General features: G+C 39.2%; 1 protein-coding gene across 1 annotated transcript; it reads left to right on the forward strand.

Moving 5' to 3' along the window:
• Positions 1–17,633: 17,633 nt before the first annotated feature.
• Positions 17,634–18,390, forward strand: LOC104422438 (18.1 kDa class I heat shock protein). The gene has a single exon (XM_010034760.3). It carries the CDS (start codon positions 17,756–17,758, stop codon positions 18,230–18,232), a length of 477 nt encoding a protein of 158 aa, XP_010033062.2. The 5' UTR covers positions 17,634–17,755; the 3' UTR covers positions 18,233–18,390.
• Positions 18,391–18,818: the final 428 nt, after the last annotated feature.

Genomic DNA, 18,818 nt, shown 5'->3' on the forward strand with positions numbered 1-18,818 from the left:
GTTTGTTTGTGAAACAAACAAAATAATTTTTTTTCCTTATCTTACATAGGAAAGTTGGAAGGATGTGGGCCACTGTATAAATATGAGTGTCTTCTAACTTATTCTAATGAAGACAATGGCTTGTGGGCTAGATCCCATAATACCCAACGATGGCCCATGTGTCCAATGACACAAGCGGTGCCATATGCATAGGGTATCTGAAGGCCTTTAATCAACATTACCAAACCATCTTGGACGGCCATCTCTTATCTCAGAATGCCTTCTAGAAGTTATCCTACGGTGGTGAATTTATTGTTGAGATCTAGCGCCCGCGCTGCTTTATGTTTGCAAGCCATATACTAGGCAAAATTTATAGACTATATGAGTTTAGCTTCTGTTGCATAGTCTGTCAGAGTTTGAGGAATAGGCCAAAAGGTGAGAACAACTTATAATTTCTATATATTCAGTCTTATGTTTTACATTGTACAAGCTCCTATTTATAATACAATGAATGTCTAGCTATGGAAAGAATAAATGAAAATACATTAAATCAAATCCAATCTTGGATTGATATAATCTATCGGTTATAATTGCCCGCAATCTTGGATTTTTATTTGAAAGTGTCACGTCCCGATCCTCCGGGCTCATGCCCATCCTGCTTGGTCGATATAATAGCGATGTCTCAGGACGCATTGTCGACCCATTTATTTTAATATACGCATGCAGAAGCAGATATAAAACCCCAGACAATAAAACAATAGGATAAGAAAGTAGGGAAAACTTTTTCAAACTAAAACAAGCATTTTTATAAACGAACGAGTTTATATACAATGCTAGGCTGTTTACAAATATATCGGCTTAACAAAAGGGAATTGTCCTATGACTCTCTGATCAGACATGTTCGCCGATTCTTCGGTCTCCACCTTCCCAGATTTCGGGGCTTCCGGTCCTCCTCTCACTTCCTCTAAGGACTTGAAAATGGTTATATAATAATCAGTGAGACAATGTCTCAGCAAGTTCAATCCCCTAAGACATGATTAGGAAGAAAATTACGCCCTAAGGGCTGCCTAAGCACACACAGGTGTCAGAGGACTTACCTTGGCCTCAGTTCCTCCCTGTAAGTCAGTTCGAATAATAAATACTGATAATTATATCACTCAATCAAATCGGATCGAATAATCAATCAATCAATCGACCCAGTCGATTACATGTCATTAGGACCATCTCTTGGTTGGCCCATTCAATACTATCTATGAATCTAATCAAATCCAGGACTCCTCATTGTAACTGAAATATAGATAGTATATTATCCTATCTCCATATGACATATAGAGCCATCGAGCGGATATGCATAACGTTCTATCTCCAAGATGACATATATAGTCATTGAGTCATCATAACATACTTGTGCATAACGTTCTATCTCTAAGACGACATATGGAGTCATCAAGCCGTTATAACACACCGTTCTTTCTCACGATGACATATAAAGTCATCGAACTATTATATCATATCGTCATTTCTCCAAGATGACATATAGAGTCACCGAGCCGGTACACATAATTCCTTCTCAAGATGACAGGAGAGTCATCGAGCTATAATAGTATAACGTCCATTCTCCAAGATGACATACGAATCATCGAGCCGTTATAGTATATTGTTCCGAAGATACAATCAATTTACTCTTTTTATCATACTCGATAAAAATACACGTGTATGGGTACACGACCGGCCTTAACCAAAATACAAGGTTTTCATTTCTGAACCTCCCACTATTTTTCGTAGTCCCAAAATAAATTTTTGGCACTGTAGACCGATATCTGGTAATTTTCCACTTAATTACCACAATTATCCAATTTTTTGAAAGTAATACCCACAAACACTAATCACAATCAATTTGCATAATCAGCTACTCAATTAGATAAACAGAGAGCACCACTACGATCATCACGAAATTCCGGTAACCGACTATCCCGGGTTAATTTCCAAAAAAAATAAAATAAATAAATAAATAATTATGGAAAATATTAAATAAATACAATAAATGCATACTTAGGCCCGTAATGCCTAATTATATGCCAGAATGGGCTCGGAAAATTTTCGAGACTCGTTAAATAAATACTAGAGTCTATTTACTCGCTAATTGCACTAACTAACCACCTAATATGCAATGGTAATTAATTAAATTCATTAATCTAATCTAATCTAATCTAACCACATAATCCATCTTAGCCTAAACTAATTAACCCATAAGTACAATTAACCTACTAAGCAAGAATTAGTGAGTTAAACTCACTTGATTCGCGAGCCGATCGGTTCAAATCGATGGGGACGCAATAGGGCTCGATTTTCTCCAAAGTGGGCATAGCTTTCGGGACTCGAAACACCTCCAAAATGGGCCAACACAGTGTTGGAAACCCATTGGTTTTGCTTTCTGTTTTGGGCTGCAAAAGAGAGAAATAGAGGTGGAAAGGGGCAATAAGGACCGGCAAAGGTAGCAAGGGTCGGTCGCGGGTTAGGGCGGACCTCAGCGGCCTCCGGCGACAGCTCACGGTGGCCCAGGCATCCACAGTAGCCTGCTGGAGGCACAGATGGGGGTAGAGATGTGGCTGCAGCGGCGAGCATGCACGGGCGAGTGCGAGGTAGCGACGGTGCGCGAACAGCGAACGGTGGTGTGCAAGCGGGTCGGGGCTTCGAACAGCTCCTCCACTGGCTTCTACTGGTCTTCTTCAGCTGTTGGACACCGAATAGCAATGAGAAAGAGGGAGGAAGGAGTGTCGGCATCTTTGAGGGAGAGAAATGGGGCAAGAGGGGGCCTACCAAGCCTTATTTTCTCTCTACATGTTCCCTTGACTCAATCACAGTGAAGGCTGGCTTCCTTGGCCTCTATTCAGCCACCAAGGCACACTTGACAACCTTAGAGATGGTCCAAAATGGCTAGGCAAGGGGGAGCTACGAATTTCCTTTAGTTCCTCTTCAATTGGTCTTCTTTTCCTTCTTAAATCAAGACAATTTGGCCTCAATAAATTCAATCAACACCTCAATGATCAAATTGGTATTTTTCCTCACCAATTGATCCCACTTGCTTTCCAATTTTGCAATAAAAAAGATCACCGATATTTTCTGAACAAAAACGGCCCTAGGATGACTTTTTCCCAAAAAGTCTCGGTTTGCAGAAAATTCTTTTGAGACTGAGTCGATGTTCTTAGAATTAATTGTGACATGATAGAACTTTCAATTTCTGAAATCAGATTCAAATCCGCAGTTAATTTCAATCTGGCATTTTTTAGCGTGACCTAAGCTATCGGGTAACTTTTAGAAATTTTTAGTGCAAATGACCCGTTGTCGATTTTCTTTGAGCCACAATGAATCTCTTCGACACATTGGCGACCCTCATTGTCGTGAAAATTTTAAGATTTCAAATACGGACACAAGGTACCAAAACGATAGAAAAAATCAAACTAGTGTCGATCAATGATAATTTTGCAATTTAATGGGATCACTCATATTTAACCACTCATCTCAGTCGAACCGACCTATCTCTGATCTCTAATCGATTTACATTTGTGCTGTAATGATCTTGGCAGATGAACATAGTTGAGCAACCGATTATTGGTCGAATCCTTAAGTCTATTTGCCTTAAAATCCCTAATAGCTTTCATAGGTAGTCTAGTTATCTCACGAGTGATCAACTCTGAGAATAGCATTATAGGCGCGTCGATAAAATGCCCGATTATTTAATTGAAAGCAGAATTGAAAATCTAGGATGTCACAGAAAGTGCTAGTACAAACACTTAGATGGGGTAAATATGTGTTTAAAATAAACCTTGTTAAATAATTGCAGAATAAAATAAGTTATGAGCAAAGTTTGAATAAGAACCGGAGTCTGATAAACGAGCCACCAGACTTTTGGTAGACGTTCAAAATCTGTTATGTGATGGAACAAACTTTTGAAATAACCTGTAAGTATGCAACAAACTTAAATAAAAAGAGTTAAGGAAAGAGAATGTTACACACGAAATTTATAGTGGTTCGGCTTAGATCAAGTCTACGTCTACTCTTCCATGCTAACAGCCTTCTGGCTGGATTCCATTATGCGATCAACAAGAGATTACAATTTTGAGTGCAAACATTTAGTGATAGATCACACTATCATATTAAATCACTCTTTTGGTATTTCTCTCACGATTACAAACGTTTAAGCTCACAAGAGACAAGTGTATAATCGAAGTTCGTTTAAACTTTGGAATTATAAATTCTATGCTCCGTCTCTCACTTACTCATTGGTCATTGATCTTCTTATATACTCCTCCACTTCTAAACTAGCCATTGGATAGTATTTAGAGAATCGTCTTCCAATCTACTCATTGGACAGATCTATATCAAGAAGATTTAATAGTTGTTGAGTGACAGAAGTAGAATCCAAAATTGATTTTAATCGCTCATACAAATAGAATATTGGTTTCCATAAGTAGAGTTTCTTCGTATAGAAAGTTCTTGTCTTCAAGATCCAATTGTCAATCAATTAGATTGAGTCAATCAAATCTATCTTGATGTAGAATCCAAACCAGATCACTAGTCGTTATATATTTGGGGCTTGTATTACGTTTTGTCAAGTTGTTTCATTTTGAACATGCTTCATTTTGAATCTGCTATGTTCTGAACTTGAGTCTTGTTTTGGACCTTGTCATGTTTTGGACTTATGTCTTGTTCTGGATGATGTAGACTTTACAATCTAGATGTAAGTTTGAATATATTCTGCTTTTGAACATATTTAGCCTTAAGGTTTGAACACGGTCTGAATAAGTTCAACTTCAACATAGAGTCTATTTTCTAGTTCTTCCAAGTATAGATTTCGACAATATCCTTTACATATTCCAAGCCCTGGACATCTCTTTAAATATTTTACAACCGTCAAGGCTGCATTCATATGAGACTCCTTCAGATTATGCATAAATTGACTGAGTAATTGCACTGCATAACATATATCTAGCCTGGTCATGGTGAGATATATAAGCTTCCCTACAAGCCTTTGATAACGAGATGGGTCTTTGAGTAATGGGTTATCAGTCTCAGAGGATGATTTAGCATCATAATCAATGGTAGTTAACTTGATGTTTTGATTAATAGGAATGGCAGCCGATTAACATCTTGATAAGCCTATTTCAGATATGATTTCTAAAACAAATTTCCGTTGGCTTAGAGAGATTCCCAAGTCTGAGTGGGCAATCTCAATATTGAGGAAATACTTGGGAGGTCCCAAGTCCTTAATGCAAAAAGTATAATGTAGGTATTCTTTGAGACTCTTGATAGCCAATCCATTGTTTCCCATAATAAGTATATTATTAACGTATATAATCAGGTAGATTGATGACGATCCAAGTGAAGAGAGCATTGTTGTGCTTGGATTGCTTGAAACCAATGGTTGTAAGAGCTGTAATGAACTTTGCATACCATTGTTGAGAAGCTTGCTTGAGCCCATAAAAGGACTTATGGAGCAACAAACTCTAGGCTCTCCCTATCGTGGTAATCTTGATGGAAGGTCCATATATATTTTCTTATCAAGATCACCATGAAGGAAGGCATTGGGAACATCCATTTGATGTAAGTCCCAATCTCAGAAAGCAGCAACAAAAAGAAAGGAGCGAACGGTAACGTCCTCTGTGACTGGAGAGAATGTCTCATGATAATCAAAACCTCACATTGTGTAAAGCCTTTGGCCATTGAGTGGGCCTTATACCATTCAACAGATCCATTGGCCTTGTATTTGATCTAATATACCAATTTGCAGCCATTGGGTTTTCGATGAGCACTTGATGGGACTACATTCCATGTATGACTTTTTTTTTATTAAGGCATGCAACTCTGCTTCCATGGCCTTTTGCCACTGTGGATCACAAATTGTTTCATCATAGGATGATGGCTCTATCTCCTCGGAAATACGACTAATGTTGTACATATGGTCCATAGACAAGCAATCGAACAAAACATAAGAGGAAATAGGATATGAGGTACCTCTTGAGTTGAGCGGTGCATAGATATAGTCCTTCGTCCACATATGAGGGTGAGTGATCCGTCCTGAACGTCATGGGGGAATATGATCAGGTGTAGGAGATGATAATTTTGAAGTGGATTGTAAAGATAATTGGTTTGAATCAGAACTTGCTTTGATGTGCATTGTTGATTTTGCAACTGAATGATCTGGAGTAGATGGGGAATTCGTAGCGGTCTTGACCACTAGAGAAGAAGTCGGAGCATCTAGAGGCGGGACATGTACATAGTGGGAAATAGGAGATGAATCTTCTTCGAATAGAAAATGCCCATTTTGATGATTCGAGCTAGAAGACTCATTTGAAGATGCTTCATCCTGAAAAGGAAAAATGTCTTCATGGAAAATGACATCCCTGCTAATAAAGAAGTTCCTTGTCGATGGCTCAAAAACACGATATCCTTTCTAAAGAGTTGGATTATCCCATGAAGATGCATCGTTTGGCCCGAGCACCCATCTTGTCACAAGGACCCATCTTGTCATGAGGACTCAGGGTAGTAACATAGTATAGGTAGCCAAAAACCTTTAAGTGATTAACCTCTGGCTTCAAAAGGAGTATGTTCGTTGAGAACCTGAGTCGGCATGCAATTGATCAAGTAAGTTGTTGTGAACACACAATTTCCCTAGAAAGTCTCAAGAATGGACGCTTGGAATTTGATGGCACGTGCAAGTTCCAAAAGATAACGATGCTTATGCTCAACAATCCCATTTTGTTGAGGGATGTAAGTGCACGTGTTTTCATGCATAATTCCATGAAAGGAAAAAAGTAATTGACAGTCATGACTAAAAAATTCTTTTCCATTATCTGTTTGAATATGTTGAACATATTTCTCAAATTGATTTTTTGACATGGTTAAAGGATTCTTTAGATGGGAGAGAGCTTGATTCTTTGACTACATAAGGAAAACCCATGTTGCACGAGAATGATCACCTACAATGGTGAGGAAGAATTGATACCATCTCGATGTGGGCTGTGATAGGGATCCCAAACGTCCTTATGGGAAAATGGGCGAGCGATTCTTTAGCAAGAGGGTAAATTTTGCATTGAGGATGTGGAAAGGAAACACTATGGCCCAAATGTTGATGGGAAATGATAACTTTATCATTGGAATAATATTACACAATGATCTTTTATTCATGGAAAATTGTGATAAATCAAAATTTTTGGGAAAACTAGTCCAAAAAGACAATCCTTGCAAAATACTACTAAAGCTCATTAGTTTCCCAGTCGAAAGAGCTTGAAAGAGATGAGTATTAGAATTAAAGAGAATACAACAAGAATTATTCTCACAAGCCTTTGATATTGAGATACGGTTGAACTAAAACTAAGAAACATAAATGACATTTTGAAGGATAATCAAAGGAATTTACCATCCCTATCTTTGTGACATACATGGGATTTCCATTTGGAAGCTTCACAGTCATAGGGAAATGATTTTTATGAGTATGGGAGAAAAGACTTTCATCATAGATAATATGGTCACTAGCATTTGAATCAATAATCCATGCATCATAAGAATTAGAGTTGAGGCAATATGAAGCTTGCCCCTTTATCAAAAGTTTCCAGTTGTCTCAGTGCCCTCATGATTTGTTGATATTGATTTTGTGCAATCAATTGATTGTGCCCAGTGACTTGATTAGTTGATGATTCATTATTTCCTTTCTTCCTAGGTTTGCCGTGCAATTTCAATAAAGTTTCCACCATGTGATGTGGCCACTTGCAATAATCACAGTATAATGTCCCTTTTCCTTTATTATTTCCTTTTAAGGATGATGTGGCATTGCGAGGGTCGTGCGATGCTTTAAAAATAGGTGCCATTGTGGCTTGTTGAGAGCTGATGGCTTCAGCCAAATAAAAGCCTTTGGATATTTGGAGCCTATCATAGACGTTCATCCCAAAAAGATTAGGGCTTCTTTCTCCTCCTTTGCTTGTAGCAACAGCTCGACTGCCACCTTCTCCGTGAAGACCGAGAGATTTATTGGCCGATCCAAGGACAGACGGAAGGCTGCAGGTTGATGGTTGCCCGAATCCGTAACTGGTGAGCCCTGGCGAGACAACCTCAGTTGAAGATAGTTCAGATTTGAATGCAGCAAGGGCTATCCCTTTTCCGGTTCGTGCATGCTTAGCTACGGTTGCCTTTTGGCTCTCCTCTTGGACCGCTAATTGGTAGATTCGCTTGAGCGGTAGTGCCGGCTCCATCGCAAGGGTTTAGGGCCTGAATGTGAGTAGCTTTCATTCAATATTAGTAGAAAATGCATTGCTTTCTCCCTTTCTAGCATCGCTCGATATTGTCGAAGCGTTTCCTTTGGCCCCTCAAGCTACTCTTCAACGGCCTGGAGTTTGTTCCACAAGGCCGAGAGTCGGTTGATGCATGTTGTCACGGATTGATTTCCTTGTTTTAGCTCCGAGATGGCTTGGGTGCGGGAGAAGATTTTGTCCCAGCCGAGCTTTCCGTACATCTCACAGATGTTATCCCAAATTGCCTTCGAGTCTTCGATTGGTGGAAGCTCGACGGCCACCTTGGGAGCCAAGCAATTACTGATCCATGTCCACACGAGCTGGTTACATCTTTGCCAGTGCTGCTGTGAGCGTTGTCTATCAAAAAAGGCACGGTTTCGTTGAGGAACCCATCTTTATCTTTGGTGACCAATGCCCGTCGGAGATCTGGAGCTGAGGTACTATAGTTTTCGGGTCCACTAAGTTGTAAGAAGATGAGTTTTTGTTCAAGGCCGTCCCCCGGCAACGTATAGAGTGGATTGCTTGGCTTCGGTCAACCATCGTTGGCTAGGATGACATATGGCAGGAATTCATGTCCTGAGATTAGGTAGGGATTTACTCCCTGACCTTGTGATGTGGGCTTGGGTCCTAAGCCCGTTTGACATCCTAGAACGTCATCGATATGTGTATTTTATATTACTAATCTCTTTTAGCATGTGGAAGCGAAAACAAATATTTATGAATATTCTTTTAATGATTAAAGCCTTACAATTATAACCAACATACTTATATATATATATATATATATATATATATATATATATATATATATATATTGTGACACCCTGAACCCTTCGTAGGTTGCCTCCAGCGTCAATGTTACACCTTATTACCTTTCTCCTTTGAAGAAGCGTCGTAATTCATCGACACTTTTTTTTTTTTTTATAAACAAAACGGTCCCAGCGCGACTCACTAGCGGAAGCAAATTTAAACATCACCATCTCTCCCCCTACCAACCATGATACAAATACACACCACTAATCACCATAATTTTATAGACAAGCCATGACACTTTATTTACATATATCTTCAAGATGTGACTTCTTTTGGGTCGGTACATCAAAAAGGAAAAGCTAGGACTCAGCTAAAACCTCAAAAAGAACCCTCGACCCTCTACATCACATGTGCACAACCCCCATCATAAGTGTCGGCTAACTATCCAAAAAGAAACAGCCCCTACTTGTCACGCATGGCCTCACACCCAGTCCGGTGTGTCGGGCGGCGGCGGTGGCAGCATCCTCTCATCACCCCATCGCGGCGAACGTGGACGGAGACAAACTCTGGACAATCGGGCCCTGACCAGGCCTATGTCGTACGAGACAAAACAGCGCACACGTATATAGGTGAGTCCAGGTACAGAAGGACAACTGAACTCCTCACACTCTACCTCAACGTCGGACGGTAACCCATAAAATGCACCACACGTGACGGCAGGAAGCGGCATACTGCTAATCTGAAATGTTGGTCCCCAAAGGGGTGAGTACAACCACTCAACAGATAAGGAATTTAATAACAACTCAATGCATCAGGCAAATCATACATGCATTGCATGCGTTACTTACCTTGAAGCCATGCGCATACTATCATGCATCATCATATCATACGTGTCATCATTATATCATACATTTCATCATCATCATGGCATCACCACATCACACATGTCATTATTGTCATGGCATCATTATATCATCATGACATCATCACATTACACATGACATCGTGCCATATCATATATCATCATCATTATCATCATCATGCATATCATGCCATGGGTGATCATCATTATTTCACATCACATATCATCATCATCATCATCCTCATCATCATGCATATCATCATATATATCATATATCATCATCATTATCATCATGCATATCATGCCATGGGTGATCATCATTATTTCACATCACATATCATCATCATCATCCTCATCATCATGCATATCATCATGTATATCATATATCATCATCATGCATATCATCATGCATATCATGCCATGGGTGATCATCATTATTTCACATCACATATCATCATCATCATCCTCATCATCATGCATCTCATCATGCATATCATGCCATGGTTTAATTTCCACTTTTAGCTTTCAATTTGATCACCACATCACCCATTCCTCGAATCATCAATTTCATCATCCCCTCGAGCAAAGACCTCCGAGGCTTCCGACATTCAGCCATCCCAGGCCACTGGGCATCCGACCCCCCACATTCCGGGCATCTCGCATCCCAACTGGCATCATGAGGCATTCCCTTTGGGCAGAAATCTCCGACAGGGCTTCCGGCATTTACACTCCCTGGCCGAGCATCCCGCACCCCAATCTTGGCATCGCGAGGCATTCCCTTCGGGCAGAAACCTCCGACAGGGCTTCCGGCACCCCCACGTTCCGGGCATCCTGAATCTCCCAAGGCCATCCGGCAATGCATCTCTATACATTCCGGGCATTATCCTCCACCACAACCACCTCCTCACTTATCATTATCCACATTTACCATTATTTTGATCTCAATTTAATATGGCATATGGCGTGACATCAAACAAGTCATACTTGGCATAAGATTCACACATGCATCACAATTCAATGTCATACATACACCAATATCTTATCATACATGCTACATGGTGTAATCATTTATGAAATTTATGGCCAATAAAATAATCCATTTTATTTTATTATTTTATTTAAATAAATATTAAATTCCATATCTATAAATTCCCAAAATTATAAAAATTCAAGAAATCATTAAACAAACCAATAGGATGACAATTTCATGCAAAATTCATGGCCAAATTGAATTTTACACAATCTCACCATTTTCACAAAACATCCTATGATTCTCGGATGAAACCAGAACGCACGGTTTTCGAAGAAATTCAATTAAAATATCCATATGGCCTCCAAAAATTATGAAATTTTACTGAGTTATAGCCAAGACATTTTCGTACAACTTTCATGAGAACTCCAAGCCAGATTCCTTTTAGATTATTTTATACAGTCTCACGAAGCTTTTGGATCCATTACCGCATCGTCCAGTGCAAGCTTCTCCGAAATATTGAGATTTCACCTACCTATTCTCTTTAGTTTTCTCTGAAATGTGGATATGTTATATATCAAGATGTCCTTTACAAGTTTCATGAAGAGATATAGGTCAAATAACCATAATATAGTCATCATTTAGGTCCTTGAAGTCTCGGGTATCTCGGAATACATCACCAGAATCATCGTCTTCAAGATCTAGTTGATTTACTAGGATATTCTTGTTAATTTCACTTAAAATTTGAGTATGTTATAGTTTAAGATATTACAACTTTCATGAAGAAATCGAAGTGATATTCTCAACACAAACCAACATGCAATCACAAATCCAGCAAGAGGTCAGTAAAAACTCTCCAGATCTGAGGTCTCCGTAGGATGAGACTTTAACCCCTCAAATATCCATAATTTTCCACTAAATTTCAGTATGTTGTATTTCAAGATGTTAGCTACAACTCTCATGAAGAAATTGAAGCCAAAATCGGACTCTAAACACACATGCAAGCTCAAACAACTTTCTGACTTACGTGATCCAAGCAAGAACAGTCACCCCATCCACACACAACTCATCCATGCTTCGGTATTTCTCATCTAACACCCAAGAATTCAACATGCAAACAACATACAAGCATGCATGAGAAGCTATAGGACTCCCACTTGCCTCTAGACCGGTCGGTCGACGGCGTAAGGCGGCGAACACGGCGGCACACGGCGGACGGACGGCGGTTCCTCCTCCTCTCTCTCGGCCGCTTCCCCCTCTCTCTCTCTCGAAATCTCTCTCTCGCACAACTCTCTCTCTCTCTCTCTCTCTCTCTCTCTCTCTCTCTCTCTCTCTCTCTCTCTTTGGGCGAGCAAATGACCGGCCACCCTTCTCTCTCTTCCCCTTTTTATACCTTCAAATCCTCATGATTAATAATGATTGCTTTGCCTTAACCATGGCCAATGCATGGCCTTTTTTGTGCCACTTGTTACAACACTTGCATGCATCATGGGCCTTGGAGTTGGGCCATCCAGCCACTCTTGGGCCTCCCCTTGGGCTGGTCGACAGCCCCCTTCCATGGGCTTCTATTGGGCCGACTAGCTTGGCCCATCAAGGCTTCGGCCAATGGGCCTAAGGCCCATCCCAAAAATTAACTTTCCCCCCCCTTTTTTTGAATTTCTTCTATAAATATATTTTTTTTAAATTTCAATTTTCATCTTGGCCAAAGTCTTGGGGCATCTTGTTTATTGAAATTTAATTTATAAAGTACATGGCCAAGCATAAATTATTAATTTATCAAATTTAAATTTTCACAATCATATGCACAAATCATCTAATTAAAAGACTAATGGCTAAAGCATAAGCCATGGAAATTTTTATCACCTAATTAGAGACTTTAACACACCTTATGGCTTGTCATTGAATTTTGGGATGCCACACACACACACACACACACACACACACACTTTAACACACCTTATGGCTTGTCATTGAATTTTGGGATGCCACACACACACACACACACACATATATGTTTTTTTTTATATCAAAGTCATGGGTCGATAACTTCTCCATCTGCTGCGTCTCCAATATCCAGATTGAAGCTACTTAACGGGTCAACTAATTCTCCATCAAGATTTCGATACTAGGCAATGAACTGGAAAGGAACTCATTCCGTGAAACCTTCTACGTCAACCCGTATTGTAGAACTACACTTGGTATATATTATTCCAGGCTTTGGTTGGAGCACACTTTCATAAAAAGCTTCATTATATATAAGGACTCCATAATGCAATGGTTAAAGGGGTATCCATTTTGCATGTTTAAAAAATAAGAGGGATGATCAGAAGGCTAGTAAATAAAATCTCTAGTTTTAAGTTAGAAATATTATCTCACCACTTCACTTGGTGCACACAAAATGAATGTGTAATCATCCAATAAGTATGATACAAATATAAATAGATTTTACCTTTCATTATCTACCATAAAAATTATCAACCAACAAAACGTCCATCTAGACTCATGCATGTACACACCATATTTCACACAAATGATTTGGTTCTACGCATAGTAATGTATTTTATTTATTAATGCTTCATCATTCCAAATACTCCCGGGATATCCTGCTACACGGGGCATCCCAACACACGAGGTATCTCATCTCCGATGCATCCTGCAATACTCCTTGAGGCATCTCGGCACACAGGACTTCATCACTCACCGTTATATGAGTGACAAGATTACATTAATCTCATTCAAGTTATGATATATGTAGACTCACAAGCATAGCACACATATCCCAACTCAATTTAATGTATTTGTTAAATAACCGCATATGAAATAACACACATATTCTGGTTATTAAAGTCTGGATATTCAAATGAACACATTTTGAGTCTAGATATCGAGCAGGTTCTAGACATCAAAATTTGATAAATCAAATGAGTATATTTTAAATTTGAATGAATAAGCACATTCTAATCATAAAGTCGGAATAACCAAAAGGGTAATTTTTAGCTTGATAGAAACTTATAGAACAAAGGAACATATCCATCAATGGATTGAATCAACAAATGAACGGATTTAATGAGGAGTACATTCATATTCAGTAAAGTCTATCTGAACTAATAAACAGACATTCACGAATAGATTCACAAATTGGCAAATTCAGCAAGTGAATAGGACTCACCAATGAACAAATTCGAGCAAATTCACAAATGGAAAAAATTCTGTCATAAGAAATTCCAGCAGAAATAAGTGAAACAAACCAATTATAACTGGTAGAATTCTAATAGAGCTAAACAGAACAAACATGTAATTGGTCATCGAGATGACTAAGACAAAACGACCAGATTCTAACTACTTAAAATGAAACAGAAAAAAGCAGAACGAACTTGCAATGGGTTATCAAGCTAATTATGGTAGAACGACCAAATTCTAACTACCCAAAATGAGATAGAAAGAAACATAATGAACATGCAATGGGTCACCAACATAAAGATGGTAGAATGGCCAGATTCTAATTATCCAGAATGAGGCAAAAAGAAGTAGAGCAAACATGCAATGAATTATCAAAACAAAGATGATAGAATGACCAAATTTTAACTATCCAAAATGAGGCAGAAAGAAGCAGAACGAACATGCAATAGGTTATAAAAAATAAATATGGTAGAATGGCCAGATTCTAACTACCCAAAATGAGACAGAAAAAGACATAACGAATATGCAATGGATTACTAAGACAAATACAACATAATATTCTAGTTACCCAGAATGATGCAAAATAAAGCAGAATAAACATGTAATGGGTCACCAAGACAAAGATGACAGAATAACCAGACTCTAACAACCTAGAATGAGGTAGAAAGATGCAAAATAAACAAGTAATGAGTTACGAAGATAAAGATAATAAAATAATCATATTCTAACTACCCAGAATGAGGTAGAAAAAAACGGAACAAATATACAATAGATTATCAAGATAAGTATAACAGAATAATCAGATTTTAACTACCCAGAAGGAGGCATAAAGAAACAGACCAAATATGCAATAGGTTTTCAAGGCAAATACAATAGAATGACCATATTTTGGGTACCCAAAACCACATAGAATGAACCAGAATGAAACAGAACAAACTCACAACAAATTATCAAAGTCACTTAACAACCACCATACCCACATCAAAACTTCACCTCTCATCCAACCAACCAAGATAAAAGTAACTAAGTAGATTTGAGCCAACTTAACATTATAAATTTCACTTACCTAAACACAACTGCAAATCACAAGCTACTAAATGCTTTCCTCACCTTAGTAGCTCTTGAATATGAATTTTGCTCTCCAAATACTTGGATTAAAAAGTAGAATTAACTGATGTAATTTCTGTTTGAGTTTTGAGGGACCAAAATGGGTTATCTGGCAAGATAGAAGAAATTTTGTTTAAATTAATTAAGATAATTTAATTTCTTGCAATGTTAGGTGTAAATTTGCATGTTAATATTCAGCTTGATGTGGCAATAATGCAAAACAAGGTCCTTGCACGTGGCCAAAGAAAATTCAAGAAGAGGATGAGTCATTTGGGGGATAAATCATGATTTAATCCTTGATGTCGAAATTAGTAATGAAAATATTGTTTAGTAAAGACATATGGCCGTGCAATGCATAATATAAAGGCAAGTGGTCCTTTAAAATTCTAATTAATAAATTTTGTAAGGAAAATGTAGGAAGAGAAATGTAATCCACTTCTTACACATTCACTAGCATAAGGTTATCCACTATTATTAATAATTAACTAAAGTTTACACAATTTATAACACCATTAACTATTAAAGACAATAATAATTTAATTAATACTATTCTACTATTAGCACATGCATAATTTAATTCGAATGCTGAACTTGAGATGATGTACGTTTATGAAAATTACCCATCACGTCTTCCGAAATTAACAATTCGACTAAAATTTTCATGTAATCATCCGAATACTGAGGCAAATAATACTTAGTAGCTTAAACCCTAAGTATTATTATCACTTTCTAATATTACATAATTACAAATATGGAAATTTAGGATGTCACTACATGGACCCACCTAGCCTATCTCAATGTTGAAGGGTGTTCGTTCTCCTTCAGTGGACTGGGCTTCAAGGTTCGAGAATCCTTCTACAGGCGTGCCGTACGAAGCCCAGGGTTGACTTGAGCTAGCCGCCTACGGGCCCTGAAATGGAAACCGTTGGACTAGTGGCCATTGGACGGGGCCGGAAACATTTCCCGAAGCAAGGGCCGGATCTGAGGTGATTTGAGTCATAGATCGCACATCTTCAGCCATATCAACCTCCCCTGGATTTTGAAGTGAATTCGGGTTCTCCTCCACTGAAGTATTTCCTTCAGTATTCTTGGCCATGATAGAGTTAAATTCCTACTGTAGACTGTTTTGCTTTGCAAGCTTTGAGTTGTAGTAGCAAAAGAGAAGGAAGCAGAGGAAATTTGTGGGCTTTGCGGAAGCTAGGTTGAAAAGAACAGCTCTAATACCATGTCAAAGTTTGAGGAATAGGCCAAGAAGGTGAGAACAACTTATAATTTTTGTATTCAGTCTTATCTTTTATATTGTACAAGCTCGTATTTAAAGTACAATGTATGTCTAACTATGGAAAGAATAAATGAAGATAAGTTAAATTAAATCCAATCTTGGATTGATATAATCTATCGATTATAATCGCCTACAATCTTGGATTGGTATCAATCACAATCTTCGGTTTGATCACAATCTCATGTCCGATTCTCACATATCTCCAACACAGTCTTAAGGATTAAGTTTTTTTCACTCTGTCCCCCTCAACTTTGTCAACTTATCTAAATCTGCCCTAGATAACTGACTTTCTATCAAAATGGGTGAAAACTAACTTAAGTAGTGTCACACTAGTCTTTTTAACTTTTTAAAAGGAGTGAAAGTAATTGGTCACTCAATCTAGTCTTTGCCACTGGCATGGAAGGCTACATGTTTCAAACAAACTGAGCATGTTTAGTTTGTTTGTAATTTTACGTAGTCCAATGTTCTCTACCAATTTCTCCATCCTTTGACCAGGAGAGAATTGAAATTGAAGATTTCTGCATGATATATAATGAAAGTTCGCCTCACGTGGGCAGCACGATTTGATGCCTCATATACATTACACTCACGTGAGTAGCATGTGTGCAAGAATGGGACAACATAAGGCGATAGACACACAAAGTTCTATCGACATTTTGACTTAAAAACAGGCAATTCGAGTGTCTTAAGGACGGAATTCTTGGATAGGAGGGTCATATCATGAACTACGAAAATCAAGGATTGAATCTTTGACGCCTTTTCACTCTTGTTACTGTCAAAGGAGCCCGTTTTCTCCAATAATTTAATTATTAGGAAACGGGTCACCAATGTATTTATAACATACCACTTAATGGTAGAAAAATATTCTGTGCCATGCCTACATCACCTAACATGTCGGTGAATATGATTCAAAAGTGAATAAGCGAAGACAAAGAGGAACAAAATGGAAACCCTCGAGTCCATAAATGATGAAATCCAACATAGGAATCTCGTAAAACCGAAAGCGAAGTACGAAGAACATGAAGAAGGAAATGAAAAGGCGAGTAGATGGACATGACACATGTTATGCCCATGACCATGAGCAAGGCCCAGCTTCGAGAAAGAACTAGAAGCCCATAACCAGAACGTTCGCCCACGCTGACACCTCGTTCCAGAAATCTCACGAACGTACGAGAGGACCTCCTCTTCTCTCCCATAAATACCCGGTGCGTCCCTCGCCTTCCGACAAGGATCCAGCAAGAAAGCATATTACTAATTAACTCCAAACCCGAGCAGAAGTCTATCCCTCGCGTCCTCCGAAATCAAGCGTCAATCCATCCACTGTTACAGAGGCCATGTCGCTCATTCCCAGCTGGTTCGGTGGCCGACGCGGCGACGCCTCCGACCCCTTCTCGCTCGACCTCTGGGACCCCTTCAAGGACTTCCCTTTCCCTTCCTCTTCCCTCTCCGCCTCTCCTTTAAGGGGAAATTCCGCATTCGTCAACACCAGGATCGACTGGAGGGAAACTCCGGAAGCCCACTTGTTCAAGGTCGATCTTCCGGGGCTCAAGAAAGAGGAAGTGAAAGTCGAGATCGAGGACGATCGGGTGCTTCAGATCAGTGGAGAGAGGAAGGTGGAGAAGGAGGACAAGAACGACAAGTGGCACCGTGTGGAGCGTAGCAGCGGGAAGTTCATGAGGAGGTTCAGGTTGCCCGAGAATGCGAAGATGGATCAGGTGAAGGCCTCGATGGAGAACGGAGTGCTCACCGTCACTGTTCCCAAGGTGGAAGAGAAGAAGCCTGAGGTCAAGGCCATTCAAATTTCTGGTTGAGTCTGTGATAGTAACTTGCGAGTGCTAATGTGAATTCGAGGCTTCGTGTGTGCAGAGTCTGTGAGCTTCGTCTCTTTCTTGTGTTTTTGGAGAGTTGTATAAACCGGGTGTTGTCTCTGAGACACTGATGTAATCTGAACTAGCAATACTTTTCTGGATCAATTTAACACCCAATAAAAAAAAAAAATTCACGTTAATGTTGCAATTTCAGTTCCATATTATCTGGTAAATTTGATTGCTCGAGTGGATGTTTGCTTTACTCTTGATCTTGCTTGCCTATCTTTCATTTGGCTTCAAAGCTTCAGGAATTATTTGGATTTTTCCTAGCTAGCAGTTTGCGTAGTGTATTATCCACTTGTTCACGAGCACAAGCAATAAAGTGGGGACCAAAAAAGCTGCCAATAAGAAGACAGAGAGAAAAACCTTACCTAATTTGATGATATTCTTCCCGAATTTGGACCAAGTGCAATCGGACCGAGATCGCGACGATTTTTTACAGCGAACGGCGGCAAGGGTATGTGCACGACAGCCGATGCTCCACGGCGGTGGGGTGCTTGGCAACGTATCGGCTATTCTTCCCTCAAAA

Source organism: Eucalyptus grandis, chromosome 10 (genome assembly GCF_016545825.1).
Source record: "Eucalyptus grandis isolate ANBG69807.140 chromosome 10, ASM1654582v1, whole genome shotgun sequence".
Taxonomy (NCBI): Eukaryota; Viridiplantae; Streptophyta; class Magnoliopsida; order Myrtales; family Myrtaceae; genus Eucalyptus; species Eucalyptus grandis.